At 31.6% G+C, this 15893-nt stretch overlaps 1 protein-coding gene across 7 annotated transcripts; it reads left to right on the top strand.

Moving 5' to 3' along the window:
- The first annotated feature begins 39 nt into the window (after window positions 1–39).
- On the top strand, window positions 40–11217 carry LOC110822018 (SGNH hydrolase-type esterase superfamily protein). Of its 7 annotated transcripts, none has more exons than XR_015813187.1 (9): window positions 40–243; window positions 368–492; window positions 689–910; window positions 5153–5220; window positions 5428–5592; window positions 9338–9402; window positions 9861–9978; window positions 10228–10316; window positions 10878–11217. XR_015813187.1 is itself a non-coding variant. In XM_022052018.2 (6 exons), the coding sequence occupies exons 2-6, from the start codon at window positions 394–396 to the stop codon at window positions 8275–8277; spliced, it is 591 nt and encodes a 196-aa protein (XP_021907710.1). In that variant the 5' UTR covers window positions 40–243; window positions 368–393; the 3' UTR covers window positions 8278–9032. The 7 variants fall into 7 exon arrangements, 3 of the variants coding, with proteins under 3 accessions (XP_021907710.1, XP_021907711.1, XP_021907709.1); XR_015813186.1 differs by having other exon boundaries at window positions 9857–9978; XR_015813188.1 differs by lacking the exon at window positions 9861–9978.
- Window positions 11218–15893: the final 4676 nt, after the last annotated feature.

Genomic DNA, 15893 nt, shown 5'->3' with positions numbered 1-15893 from the left:
TAAAAATTTTTAATTCACTTACTCCACTATATATTATTTTTAATTTTTAATTTCTTTTTTAAATTCTGATTTGTACTTTCATCTTTTTCTAATTTGCTATCTGTCTGTGTTTTTATTTTGTCTCCGTCTTGTATCCCCGCCTTTTGGGTGAAAGTAGGTAGGCTAGCATTCAAGATAAACAGAGCAGCTTCATTTTTCCAGACCGAGCAAATTGAAGGTTGACTTTCTTTGATCCGTTGCACAGTATGGATTCTAACTCAGATTCTAAATGTACTTTTTCATTTATAATATTCACCAGGTTACGATTTTGCATTGAAGTTCATCTGATATAGAAGCAAAACTCAGTTTCTCTCTCTCTTTTTTGAAGGAAATCCTTTCGAATATCTTACTAAGATGAGACCGAAGATTTATCTCTTTGGTGACTCAATCACTGAAGAATCCTTTGGTGATTCCGGCTGGGGTGCTTCTCTTGCTCATCATTTTTCTCGCTCGGTATTTACAGTCTCTGATTTATTTTCTCTTAATCTTTTTTCCCCCTTCTGGTTTAGATAATCAATGTTCTTTTCCTTTTTGATTCTCTCAGTCTTGAATTTTTAGGTATATGGATTTGCAATTATGTAGTAAATATGTGGGGCTTAAAATGCAGTTTGTTGTGATTTTTGAATTGGTTTATTGGATTGGCATGAAGGTTGATGTAATGCTGAGAGGATACAGTGGGTACAATACTAGATGGGCTTTGAAGGTAATCCATAGGGTTTTCCCAGCGGTGGAAAGTGAGGAGCCGCCATTGGCTGTAACGGTGTTCTTTGGAGCTAACGACGCTTCACTTCCCGATAGATCCTCTTCTTTCCAACATGTGCCGCTTGATGAATACAAGCAAAATCTCCGCTCCATTGTCTTCATTCTTAAGGTATCCCCTTCCCTCTGTGTATATTTGTGTCATGCATATGTACATATGTAATGTGTGTGTGCATACACGTATAGTGCAAGTAAATACTTGCTTTGATCAAATGGTGAAATAGCCGTAGATTATGAATATAAGTTTTACTGTTTTAGACTCAGTTTTAAATCTTAAAAATGCATGGACTGTGACACGGGTTTAGAGCTTGGGACTGGGAGAGGCCTTGTATACTTGTCTCTATTAGAATAAATCTGTATATTTTATTCTCTTCTAAGTAAATCCCAAAGAATGAAACTAAATTAAACTTCCTTAATGGTGAAAGAGGCAATTCCGTGTAATTGAATCTCAAAAATGGAGGTACAATTTCTTTAGAATGAACTGATGAGGATAGGAATTTTAGATTCTATCTACATGAGGGTTCCAAACCTTGACAAGCGTAGAACAGAAGTTGACCAGAAATTGAATTCAGTAAATGTGTTTAAGAGTGTGGATGACAATAGGGGTGAGAAAGGTGAGAGTCCGAGTAATAAAAGATTTTTAGAGTAAATAGAAAGAGGCCAAGGTGGGATTGGGTAAAAGCACAAGTGTAAATGGCAAGGAAGGTGCCAAAACTAGGTGCTGTGGTGGGTGAGGCCCAGCTGTCACTGTTGTTTGCCACTTGGCTATTACTGTACAGCAATACATTTATGATTACTCACGCAGCATCTTTGTTATTGGCTTTGCTAATCCCTCAATTTCTTTGTCACGATAACGGGTGGCTTTGTCAAGCATGTTTTCAACTGCATTAGATGGTTGGAAAGATAATTTTCTTCTTTGTTTGGCTCCGGGTTAAATTCCACCTGTTCTTTGAAAGTGATGCCTTTATCTAATTTATAAAAGGATTGGATCTCTATTTCGTCTCTAGGCTTTCTATTTTCTGTCTTTTTTTTTTTTGTCTTTGTTGGTTTTCCTTTTTATGCTTGGTGGATGTCTTATCTTATCATCTTTCATAACTTTTTCCCCCATCTAATTGCAAAAATAGTCATTAGTTTTAATTTAGTTAAAAATAGTCATGGACTTGCCACTTCTTTTGTAATTTAGTTATTGACATTTTGATTGTTGCATTTAAATTATCAATGCTTTATTATTTTTTACATCAATTTTTGATGATATACTTATCTTGCAATGATAACGTGTCAAAATCAATTTATTTTAATATATAGTTTATCCGAAAGAATTAAATTAAAAAGAAATGTTAAAGATTTAATTACAACGATGAAAAGGGTAAGAATTAAATTTTTTTTTTAAAAAAAATGAAAAAGTCAGTGATCACTTTTACAATTAAGCCACTAAATTAACTAGTGGGTTCCTTGAGAAAAATCAAAAGAAGAAGGAAAAGCCATGAGAACTTATTTTAGGAAAACACATGTTGCTTGTGATAATTTTTTAATGAAGTTTAGAAATTAATATTGCCGGGGTAACAGTTCTTAGTATCGTCCCCAAAAAACTTACTTTTTGCTTATTGTTATTAGTAAAGTGGGGGAAAAGGTAAGAATGTTGATGACCTTTCTGTGCTTGTTTGTGTGTGTCTTTATACATATATATATATATATATGTTTATAAAGGTTTCAAGAAGCAATTTTAAGGTATACATTTATTTAGTAGCAGAAGCAGAGAGTTGCACCTCTACAAAAGAACCTGCTGAAATGACCAATAAGTCCTGTCTAAACACTTAAATAATAATCTCACTACTTTTTTGGCAATGGACTAAACTGGTGCTAATCATGGGTCAAAAGTAAAGATCAATTATTTTCAATCATTCATGCACCTACCAATGGATATACTTTGTTAAGGCTGGAGTTTAGATTCAAGATCCCTAATGATATAATGAACATAAAGTGCGATCAGTATGTATAACAATAATGTTTGCTTAAAATTTAAACTATTAACGTGATCCGAAGTATTTTTGTGGGGTATTGTTGATTTTCCCGTATCATTATTGGAATGACTAATTAATTGTAATTCTTTATGTGTAATTAATTATTGCACTCACATCTTTGATGTTACCGAATATACTCCATGCTGGTCTGGTTTAATAGTTTTTGGGCTCAGACCCACGATGACAGCAGTATGGTATTTATTATTTTATGTAATGTTGTGAGCAGATCCATTAATTGCATGAAAAGTGAATTCGTATTAAAATTCCAGAAACATAATATTTTTTTTTGAGTGTCTGATAAGTTAACTCAAGTGTGTGATATAAGTTAGAAAAATTACGCAATTCAATGGCTACAAGTGACTTTCATTTGGTTGAATAAAACATGCAATGTGCAGTGAAGACTAAATAACCACTCATTACTTTTTAAACAATTATTCATAATGATTTCCATATAAAATTGCATTTAATTATATATAAAAAGTATTCATAATACCTGTTTCCAATTTGCTTGCTATGCCATTATTTTTGTACATGCGACGTGGGATGTGTTGTTTTTATTTTTTTAATACGTGGTGATAATGTGGCACATATTCGATAATAATTTTTTTAAAATTTTTTACATTTTTAAAAATAACTTTTAAATTATTGAATATATTAAAATAAAATTTAGTATATTTAATATTAAATTTAGCAAATAAAAATCTAAAATAATAACTTACTTCTTTTTATACTTGGTTTTATGTTGGGGTTTCTTTCCTTTCCCTTTCCCCTTTCATTTTCATTTTCTTTCTCTCTTCGTTTCCTTCTTCCTCTTTTAACCCTCCCAAAGCTCCCTCTCTCTTTCTTGTGCACCTTCTGTCCCGTTCTCTCTCCTACAAAGCAAAAAGCTCTCTATTTCTTATTCTCTTCACGCCACAGCAGTACCTCATCGTTGATCCCCAGGTTTCCCCTCGATGCCTGCCCTTCAAATGCATCATTCCCGGAGACTGCTGGCGACGGTGTGCAACCCACTTCGACTTCAACTCCGCCAACTTCTCCATGGAGCACGGGAGGTGCTTTTGGGGCCATGTACGGATGAATGCGTCCGGGACGGCGAAGAGAATGGCCATCTTTTTCGGTAATGAGTGCAGATACGATCGTGCATCTAGAGTTCCCCAGATTAGTCGAAGTACGAGAGAGGGCGTCGTGGGCTTGTCGCTTAAGAGTAATAGCGACAAAGAAATCGGGGAATTTGGCGGAGACAAAAACAAGAAAAGAAAATAGATGTTTGGTCTAATGAGTTTGTGTTCTGTGGTTAGGAAGGAAGAGGCGGATAGGAAAAATAGAGAAGAATGAGAAATAGGTTGTGCTATGAACATTGAGGTGGCAAAGTTGGGTGTTTGGGGAGGAGAGGAGGGAAGTAAGAGAGGGTTATTAGTTGTTTCAAAAGGCGAGAGTTAGAGAGAAAAATGGTGCATCCGGTAGGCGGGAAAATGAGAGAAAAAAGACATGGAAAATAGTGCAGAAAATTATGCTTTTTTTTTTTTTTTTTAACTTTTTCTTAAATTTAAACATTAATTTTTTATTTCATATTTTTGAATACTATTCTAAGAAATAAAAAAACGAGAATATTTAGAAATGCTACTTTAGCACTAAGCGCCAGAACATGCCACATCATCACCTTTTATGTTCATTTAAACTATCCAGGTAAATAGTGTACGATTAAAAACCGACTTAATTTTCTTTTTTAATAAAAAAATTTTAACTAACAAGTGAAGTGTCGATTTAGATGCATCTGAAAAGTTCTGGAAGTTCAGAAAGCAAATTTTGTGTGGGACTGATTTGAACAATTTTAAACTGTAGATCAAGTTTACTTAGGCTATCGACAGAAGATTATTAGTCTCGATGTATGAGTTCTAAGGAGAGATTATTTTAAGAATTATTTTATCTGTGGCTTCTTGACGCGTTAAAACTTCTCTGATAGAAATGAAATAAACTAAACCAATTCAAAGTTTTTATCATTCTGGAAATTACTTTTTTGAGCTACCAAAGGACGTTTAAAGGAAAATCAGTTTCGGTAATAGATGGTATTGCTAGATTAGAAAGTGTGAAGAGAATCAATTTTCTCTTCATCTAAATTATTTCCAGTGAAGTTCAGAAAAAACCAGGATGCCCTTTATGAACCTTTCTTTCACATGTAGTGGAGTTTGGTAAGTATGCAATGATAGCTGAACTAGACCAGTGTGTCCACACACATAATGAGTTTGTTCGTGCTGTATTGCTTTGTTGTTTTTGGTTTCTTCCTGATCGTGTTAAGCTTTTTTTTTCCTGCAAATTTTTTTTCTGGGAATCAGAGCAGGTGGCCAACGACCTCCATTCTTCTCATAACTCCTCCTCCGATTGATGAAGATGGGCGTCTCAGGTATAATTATACGTTTCATGTCTTTACTAACATCACCTTCAGTTTAGATGGATATTTTTTTCTTTCCGTGATGTCCTAGGGACTGTTTGTATTTTATCACCTTATTTTTTGCATATCTAATGTGTTAATGTTATTGGAAATTAAAAATAATAAAGCAGAAACAATGTTACTAATCTTGGGGGAGCTGTTGAAATCATCTTAAACCAGGTATCCTTTCATTGAGGATCCGACGGGCTTGCCTGAGAGGACAAATGAAGCTGCCGGTGCTTATGCCAAGGCATGTTCTGCTGTTGCTAGTGAATGTGGTATTCCAGTGATAGATCTTTGGAGCAAAATGCAAAAGTTTCCAGGATGGCAGAAGTCTTGTCTAAGGTATAATTTTTGGCCTATATCATTTACTTGAGCTTGCTTTTCAAAATTCATAGACGTTCATAGAGTTGATTTGCATTGACAATTTTCATGCTTGATAATTATTGACTTTGGGTGCTTATTCTGGTTGTGATTATCAACATTCAGTGACATCAAGTTCAGTGTACTTTTAATCATCTTTTCCAGGATTATTTGCTCAAATTTTCTGAAAGATGGTTCTTGGTTCTATAAATTTTTATTGCATCGTCTACCAAGTGTTTTTTGTTTAGGTGGTGCCTCAACTGTCGTCAATTGAGAAATGGTAAAATGGTCTGCAGATTCTTCGTGATGAAAATTGGAGAACATTACATTGCTAAGTTTTTGCTAGGGAAGTCCTAGTTCAGGTTCATCAGGTTAGTTTAGTTTTAGAGTAGCAATTCTTAATTTCGGGAAACTCAGTAAAAGTTATTTGCGACAATGAGAACTAATTGGTTTGAACCTGGGGCCTTTTATTCTCCTGGGATTTGGTTGAAGTTCTATTAGATGGAAAACTAATTAACAATGAGATGGAGATTCATGATTAAGTGTAGGGAAACCAGAATCATCTTAGTTGGCCAAGGGCCAAGGTTAAGTACTCAAAAAACTGATAATCTGGGATCATTAACTTATAGGCTTGCCTGCTAATAGCTTGGAGTTGCTTCACCTCCAGCATGATTGACTTATTGTTATAATCCTCTTGCGTACTAGTAGTCTTAAACTGTAATCTTTTGATTCTACTCTATTCTCTCCGGCTCTCTCAAAATATATATATATATATCTATGTAATTTTTGCAAGCAAGATAATTCTGACCAATTATGGCAATACTGCTAGTTGTTCTATTAGTTTGTTTAAATACATTAAACAATTGCGTCAAGACTTCTTGTAACAATTTTCTGTTTTCATAATTTTAGTCTTGATGCTCTAAATTAATAACACTAATATTACTACTACTAATAATAATGATAGTAACAAAAATAATAATAACTTCTGGCCTTGGAGAAATCACATGTTTGTTCATATGTCAATCCTTCCTTTGTACTGCATTATGATTCTTAGTCGATATCTGTGATTCTTATCATGGATAACACCCAACCTTATCCTCATCACACTGTCATGTTCCATTCCAGATTAATCTTTGTAGTTTAAATTTCAAATGTACATAGCCAACACGTACACATTTCTTCTCTTGGGACATCTATCTGTACTTTTCGTCACTTTGAATAATATGAGAAATCTGTCCTTAAAAAGTTCTAAAGCATTATATCCTACATTTCCTCTTGGCCAAAAGTCTTGTTCAACGATTTGTTCACCCATCAAATACCCCACACCCAAATGAAGTTGCTGTTATTTGTAAATTTTAGGATAAGTCTAATTACATTGCCAAACAGTCTTCAAAAAAAAAATAATACAGCACCATCAATAAACTAAACCACTGCTGCATCTGACCATGCAAATCTCTTGCTTGCCACGGAATATGAGTACACTTGTGAAATAATGCTCAGATAGAACATGTTGCGCATCACTTATAAACCTTCCAAACTACACCAAAGCTTCTAGTCTTTATAACCTTGATACATGTATTTGATGAAGACCCTTTCCCTTTTCAGATATCCAGCCATCACAAAATTCTGTCCTTGACTCCTGGCTACTCACAGAACTGGTATCCAGACATCCCAGAAATTCTGGTCCTTCTAGCAGTCTGCACAAAAGCTAGAACTTTTTGGACAGATAGTACTTCTTGGACAAGACAAGTATAGTCTCTGTTTCCCTTGCACTAGTAGTCATCCTATCCTTTCTCATCTTCTATCTCCAGCTCTCCCCATTCCCTACACTTGCTATTGCCTCACATAGCCACAGCCCTGATCCTCATGCTGCACCAACTTACTACCTCTCAACAAAAATCCTGTTGGTTGTAAATGGTTTTTCATGATGAAACACAAATCAGATGGCTCAATTGGTCGATAAAGGCTTGTTCAGTGGCCAAGGGTTTTCATCAAAAGTATGGGGAAGATTATATCAAAGTAAAAACCTTGATAGATTCTAGTGGCTGGTTGATGCACTAACTTGATATTAACGATGCCCAACAACTTGAGAAGAATGTGCATATGGTTTGGTCCTTCTGTTTCACTAAGAGTATTTTCCAGCTGGCCTGTAGGCTTAACAAGTCCCTAAATGGTCTTACGCGAGAACCAACATCCTGATATCAAACCCTTCAGAAGTTTTTGCTTGCATATGGGTCACTAATGACAGCCAAATGTATGCTTTTACAATATCTGTTGTTCCAAAAGTTCTTAATGATAGTAAATATTGGATAATTTTGAGTTATTTTCAGTATCTTGCAACTACTCACCCCAACATTTCATTTGCTGTGAATCAAGTTGCTTAGCACATGCACAACAACTTGACGCATTCTGGCATGCTGTCAAAATATTTCTGCACGATATAAAGAATACTATTTCATATGGCCTGCAAACACTATCCCTGGAAATTGACTCTCTCACATGCTTCTCCGGTGATTGGGTTGGAGAGACTGATCTCTTTCCTTCCACCTCAGTGTACATCGTTTATCTCATATCAACCTCCATTAGCTAGAGCTCTGATAAGTAAAAAACATTTGTGTGATCATCTACAGAAGTAGAATACAAGGATGTAGCTATTATCACTATTGAGCTGGTGTTGGTACAATCTTTGTTAAATGAGCTCCACAACTCCATTCCAACAATATAGTCATACACTGCAACAACATTAGTGCTACCTAATTTTGTGGTGATATGGTGTTTCATGCTGAATTAAGCACTTGGCTCTCGATTTACACTTTTTCTGTGACGCCATGATGCTCACACCATCTCATAAGGTCATGTCAAGGATAATATCTAACCTTATTCTCAACAATATTATTTTCTATTGCATTACATCTGGTTTAAATCTATTATCTCAAAAGAAAAAAAACATCTGGTTTAAATCTATTCTATTTCTATTTAATTTCTAGATTTTAGTTATTAAATTGATAAAAGAACATTATAGTTTACATACTTGATCCATGAATGAATAAACTTTACTTGTATTTTCAGTTTCATAATGATTATTTTATGTCTACACTTGTCAAGGAAATAATGACAAAATACCTTATGAGTTTAGAGATAAAAAATCGGCTTAAAGTTAGAATGCTATTTTCATTCAAACTTTTTTATCCAATTTGTATTTTATTCCCATTCTTATTCCATAAAATTGAATTTTGAACTTAGCTTTATAGTTGAAATATTTTACCTTTAATTTCAAATGCAAATAACTAACCCTTCTAAGACCTTTTTGGGGGAACTCATTATAATTATATCTCCAGAGTATCTATATGTACTTGTTCTGACAATCAATAAAAAGAGAAAGCTCTGCACCTGAAAAGCTTTTTAAGCCTTTCTATTTTGGGATTGCAGCGATGGTTTACACCTCACTCGGACAGGTAACAGGATTGTGTTTGACGAAGTGGTTGAGGCATTAAGAGGTCAAGGCTTGAGTGCTGAAAAATTACCAGTTGATCTGCCACTTCTTGCGGAAATTGACCCTCTTGACTCCCTTAAGGCTTTTGACAACTAGGATGATTCTAGGCTCATGTATATGTTTTAATGGGATCTTTTTGTGGATTATTGCTATTAAATTATCATATATTTATGTTATGGAGAAGTGAACTACATATATTACGTAATGTCATTTTGTGGTTTAACTTCGTTTCAGGCCATTGAAATTGCGGTACTTGAATCATCAAAGTGTTTCTTAATTAGTACTTCCCTTGTATAAAGGTTTGTGCATTATGTTTAAGGGGGTTGACATATTTAGTGAGATGATTGTTTCTATGCAGGAAAATTGTTTTAGTTTTTTAAGAAATAGTTCACCTGGTTTACTTGCAAAATCCCTGGGTAAGAGTACTAGGATCATTGCTTTCCTGAATGATCGAAGCAACCCAAGAGGGAAAGAGGTGATCGGTTTTCTCAAATTTTCGCTAATTTAGCTCACGTGTTTATTTAATCTTCTGAAGTCACCATTTGAGAATTTCATTAATAAATTTTACGGTTACATCCGATTGTTTTTGCTAAGGTTGACAAGCATGTCTCTCACAATGCTTATTATTCTTGGTGTTAAATTAACTCTTAACGTACTTATTCATTTCAAGTTCGAGAAATTACACCTTTCGCAATATTTATTTTACTCAAAATCGGAAAACTACACCATTTACAATATTTGTTTTACTTAAAGTCAGACAAGCTGCACCTTTGCAAGTGTTCACTAAACACTTTTTGCTCAAAAGAGTTCTGCTTCCTTTCCAAAGTACAAACCATGGCAACCTTTTGGAACAAAGAATTACCACCAATAGGCAGGTAAATTAGTTATCAAAGCTCATTTGTTTGGCTTCAAACCCTTTCTAAGAAGTAATGCAACAAATTCATTCTCCAAAACACTTGTCAGTTAAAACTGATGGGGATCGTGTTTCTGCTCTTGCTCCATTCTTTTTACAGGACAACAGATAAATTAGACCAAGATATCTCATTGAAAATACTAAGATAAAATCTGCCAAGTGAATAGAATACTAATGTACCATATACATGATTTCATGGCTTATTAAACAGGAAAGGATGATTGATTTGGGCGTTCACATGCATACCTCAAAGCCAAGATCATTGAAGAACTTCATGAGAGCTCCGCAAGAAAATCAATGGTACAAATTATCTATGAACGAATATCTCTTTTATTCTATTATAAAATGATAGAATTAGAAATTCTCAATAGGTTATGGAGAATGAAAGAATTAGAAAATGACCTTTTATTTATCAAACAACAAAAAAGAAAAAACAAACGTTAATAATATAACTTATGACAATAATGTTTTTTTCCTAATGCAGTTTAATATGTACTGAGAAATGTCAGGCACAGCATAAAATTAATTGTAATGATTCATTGAAATGTCAAACACAGCAAAGTTCAGAAGTTAGTTACTTGCATCTCATCTTTATCTGAAAAAAGCTAGTGAAGTTGATAAACAAAACCAGTAATTAATTGTAAGAAGAGAACAGTTATACACATATATATATATATATACATAGTCTTGTTATCAGTTGAAGTTTAGTTTGCAAAAGAAACTAGTTATTAGTGAAGTGGTGTTGTGGGTCAGGCCCTCCAGGGCTTACTCTGTAGGGGTATGCATAAAGACTTCTCTTTGCTTCCTTTGCTTCTTGTTTCAATGCTTTGATTGATTCGCTTAATCTCCTCTTCTCAACAGGCGATCGAAGAGGACGATTTTCAATGCAGCTAAACAACAGCAGGATCAAAGTAAGACACAGTAAAGACTTGAGGTTAATCATTGAAATGCATTCTCTTCTTCTTTGGTCTTTGTATGGTTTTCTTACAAGTTTTCAAGACTGTATTTATAGACAGGTCTTGATCTTAACTTTTTCTGAATCATAAATTATAATGATCAACTTTCCGCCGTTGTTTGACGCGGACTCCTGACTGCATATATAGCTAAATGATATGAACAAGAATATATATACATATATGTGGGATCTCTGACTTTGTAATTTTGTAAGATATGGATGAATTTGAAAGTGAGGTGTCCATTATGAACTACTTTCCAAAGGGTATTAGTAAAACCATAACTTTTTAAATTTGGATCTTACATCAGCAATTGTGAACTTAAAAGATTTTATCTGACTAAGCTTTTACCAATAGGGCTAAAAATGGAGATGATAATCACATTTGGCTCCTTCTAAATGGTAGTTAATGGCTTTAAACCTATATCAGACATTCATATATTTATAACATATAATGGATAAACCTGAATGTGTCACTGTCTATACATTTGTATGCTTCGTGCATTACCAGAAAGTAGGCATATTACAAGGAAGTTTTAACTGATTGCAGAAGAGAGGTGAGGTGAAGTAGAGATCAAAACATGGATACAGCTGATGACAATTGCCAATTCACTAACCAACCATATAAGTTTGTAATATACATATATATATATATATATGCATCTATATGTATGACATCACAAGGATAAGCTACATATCCCAAAAACAAAGAAAAGTTCACTTTTTTTCTTCTGTAATGAAGATTGGACCTTTAGTTTCTCTTTCTGTTTCTTTTTCTTTCTTGTAAATGCTACAAGATAAGAACAATGTCATCAATGACAAAATTTTTAATCTTGCTTTTAATTTTTCTTTTTTTTTTTTCTTTTTTTTTTTCTGATTGCAAGATGATTAACTCAGATCACTGATCTACAGAAAGAATCAACTTATAAGACAATATATCAAAGAATTTAATCGTTGAAACCTAGATGGAAAACAAAAATATTATATAAAAAGAAAACATGGTATTTTAAAATTTTTTCCAATTATATTATCATTTTTTCTATCATTCTCTTTATTATTAATTAATTTTTAAAAAATAAAAATATATATATTAGAATATAACTTTAATTCAAACTAATAATTTCTTATAAAAAAAATATATATTAAACATTTAACTACTATAAAATCTTGTTATCAATTGAATGCATGATTAATGTCAGTTCAAATGATAAATGCCCTACATATATATATATATATATATATATTTATTTATTTATTTAACATCATCTTCTTTATCAATTAATAATAATTAATATTTTTTAGTTAAATAATTGGCAGTTCCATCTCTCTCTAACGTGGATTCTAATTGTTTTTTATTAAAATATTGTATGTACTTTTCATAAATTAAGATAACATCTGTGTGAATCGAACCCACGACCACATGATTAAAAGTAATGCGTTTTACCAATTGAACTAAGATGGTTCTATTAAATTTTAAATAAAATTTTTAATAATGATTTGTTTTCGATTAACGCAAATTCTAACCTTATTTTGACTATTAAAATTTGATTAATAAAAAATTATATTGTTAAAATACAACATGTCTATTGAAAAAAAAAAATTAGTATGCAAACTATCTGACAAATCAAGCTTTACACCGATCTCTTGTACTACATTAACTACAGCACTCTTTTATGAGAATTCTAAACATAATTATAATTGATTTTATCGGGGTCTCCTGATCTAAAATGTGTAATATTTAGATTTTTTTTTGAATTTTGATATATATATATATATATATTTTTTTTTTTTTGTAACAAAAGAAATATAATGTGTATTATCGTTAATATAAAAATATCATAAATTTTTGAAGTGTATAAATTTTTATAAGGCTGGTCATGGTCCTAAGAAAAATTACTGAATTCTAATGAAAATTAGAGATCAAGTCCATGATTATATACTGTAATTATTTGTTGCTTCAAGACAATATTAATTATATAGAAAGAAGTTGATGTTTGTCTTATTATTAATTTAAAAACTAATTAATTTCTTCGAATTGTTACTGTAATAGGACAAATTAGTGAGTAATACATAACAAATTTGAGGTGTCCATTACAACATTAACTCAGAAAACCAACCCTATAAAGCATGATTTTTAAGTGTTAACTAGAAATTGCTTTCTGGGTGTCCACTGCTGCATGTGAGTCGTTGGATTTTGGCCCCATCTATATATGTACATATATACATATATATACATACATATATACATATATTATCGTATTCACATGTACTAAGGGCCTTGAGGAGAGAGATTGGAGTGTTTCGCCTTTCCACCCTTTAATTTTTCTAATTGATCATAAAAGACATATAACCACCTTTTTGCTTCTTGTTTAAACATTCTCATCGTTCTTCCGAAAGGCATTCGGGCTCTGTCTTTTATTCCAACTTTTGTCGATTTCTTTTTTCCTGGACCACCTTTTGCACCTTTTCTATTGCTTGACTTAATTACTAAATTAATTCATATAATGGTAGGCAACTCTATATATATATACATTAATATAAAATTAGATTAATTTTTAATGCATTATGATTATTTTAAAATATTCATTTTATTTTAAAATATAATAAATTTATTAAAATTAAATTCAATTTTATCACTACAGTTTAACTGATTTATTTTAATTTTACAAAATTAAATATTACTACTTAACTAACCGATGTCAACCTCATAATAAGTTAATAATTTAATAAAATATATATTTTTAATGAGATTTTAACTCGTGATTTTCAATTAAACTTAAAGATTTTAATCATTATAATACCATATTTTTTATATTGTTAAATAATTTTATTAAAAAATTGAATATTCATGTTATGGATTCATCCCTTACCCATATTTATCTTTAAATAGTGTAACGAAATTTATCTTTTTAAGTAAGTTCATAATATGTTAATTAACAAATTTTCTTATTATGTACTTAAAAAAATGTAAATATATATTAGCACAGATCTATCTAATGTTCTCAAAAATTAAATTTTTTATTAAAAAAAAAAAAATTACGCATTTAGATTTGAATGATTAAATTTTTTATATTTTTACCATGTCATATAATACAAGTAGAAATGTGTTTTGAACTTACAACACTAAAGAAATATAGAGCTTCATGTTTTCACCAACTATTTGAACTTTTTGTTTGTGGCATTTCTATGGAGTACATACATTAAGTTGAAACTCAAATCACTTGCTGCTACAGCAAAAGCTACTTGTAGTAATTAGCTTGAAATATTCTTATCAAGAGCTTTTATATCAAATAGAAATGCATTACAGTATGAATGTTATTGAGATTTGAGAGACTTTCATTTGTCGTAAGAGAGAATTAGATTACTGCACTTGGGTGTATAGTACTGAAGAATCCCACAAATACTATGGAGATTAGCAGCTTCAATCATGGATTCTTCTTACCATTAATTATATATATTATATATAGGATAACATTAATTTTCTGAGCTTTTTGCCTTATCCATATCTGCACTGAGTTTAAAGAAGGGAGCACTTTACTGTTGTTTTATAGTAGTTGTTTGTCATTTTTATAATAGGATTTTGGTTATGAGATAATCAAATCTCTTTATCCACATTATGAAATTAGTACTTTCTTGTATCACCTTTTTTTTTTTTTTTTGCAGCTATGATTTTCATAAATCCTTCTTTTTCGTCCAGCCATTCCCGCTAAAGTCCAGCAAAAGTGGCACTAATTTATCTCAGTTCCATTAAACTATGAGAATTCTGTTGGAATACATACATATATATTTATTTATGAAATTACTCCTAAACCAAAGAAGAAGAAAAAGAGAAGAAGACACCAGAAATATTATCTAATGTTCAGCATATTGTCTCACTGGTACCATTACAAAAATTCCTATTAACTATTTATCACACAATCTTCCTTCTGTGATGCCACCGGTTTCTATATTTGTAAAAAAAAAAATTATTAGGGTCCATGAACTTTAATTTTTTAGACCCAGATCACTTAAAATTTAAATTTTTATTTAAAACTTAATAATTATATATTTTTTGTTATAAATTGAGATATCACCGTTTATCATAAACGTGAATTAGCCCCCAGGACTTGTTCTTTTGGAATCGAAAAGACTTTTGCCTATATTTCCATTCCCTCTTTGGACGTTTCTACCACTCCTGTCTTGAATTGAAGCGATTAGCTTCTTCCCCCTCATATACGGACTAAGTGGCTGAGTTTCAGACGATGGACTATGCAGTTGAGTTTCAGACATTGTGACAAGAGAACGAGTTCCTTTAGAAGATGAAAATGATAAAATTATCAACATTAAGCACAAGAAAATCTTAATGCAAGACATTTTCTGCAATCCAAATGCTTCACTTGTAGATATAATGGACAAAAGAGAGGGCATGATATACATATATATACATTTAAACCTTGACAAAATGGTGGGTATTCTTTTTTTGTTATTAAAATTAATATTACACAACTTAGTGGAACCATGACCAACAAAATATACATGGTTTGCTTTTTGTTTCGTTTTATAGTCAGGTTTTTGTTTTTTGATCTTTGCATTTTATCAACTTATCAAAAAAAAAAAAAAATTAACGTTCAGTTCAGCTTCAAATATATAAAATTTGTTATAAACAGATATGTTCGTTAATATTTATTGTTAACGCAAAAATTTAGTTTGTAATTCATCATAGGTTCTTAAAATTACGTTTCTTATTTTTTTAAAAAAGAAATAATATTTGTTATTAGACTAAATGCACTAATTAGTGCTTAATTTTTACTTTTTATTTATTATGTTATATATGTACACCAATAATGATATAATTTTTTAATAAAAATACATAATAATATATTGAATAATTTGAATTAAATCATAATTTTTTTATAGACATTAAGCCCTTTATAATAATGATATAC

Source organism: Carica papaya, chromosome 7 (genome assembly GCF_054855325.1).
Source record: "Carica papaya isolate Zhongbai chromosome 7, ASM5485532v1, whole genome shotgun sequence".
Taxonomy (NCBI): Eukaryota; Viridiplantae; Streptophyta; class Magnoliopsida; order Brassicales; family Caricaceae; genus Carica; species Carica papaya.
This window is presented reverse-complemented; position numbering and strand designations above follow the sequence as displayed.

Excerpts from the sequence above, each read along its gene's own strand:
- LOC110822018 (XM_022052017.2), top strand. The coding sequence starts at position 394 with ATGAGACCGAAGATTTATCTCTTTGGTGACTCAATCACTGAAGAATCC. Across the intron at positions 493-688 it reads CTCATCATTTTTCTCGCTCG|GTTGATGTAATGCTGAGAGG; the intron begins GTATTTACAGTC and ends ATTGGCATGAAG. Across the intron at positions 5,593-9,039 it reads TGGCAGAAGTCTTGTCTAAG|CGATGGTTTACACCTCACTC; the intron begins GTATAATTTTTG and ends TTGGGATTGCAG.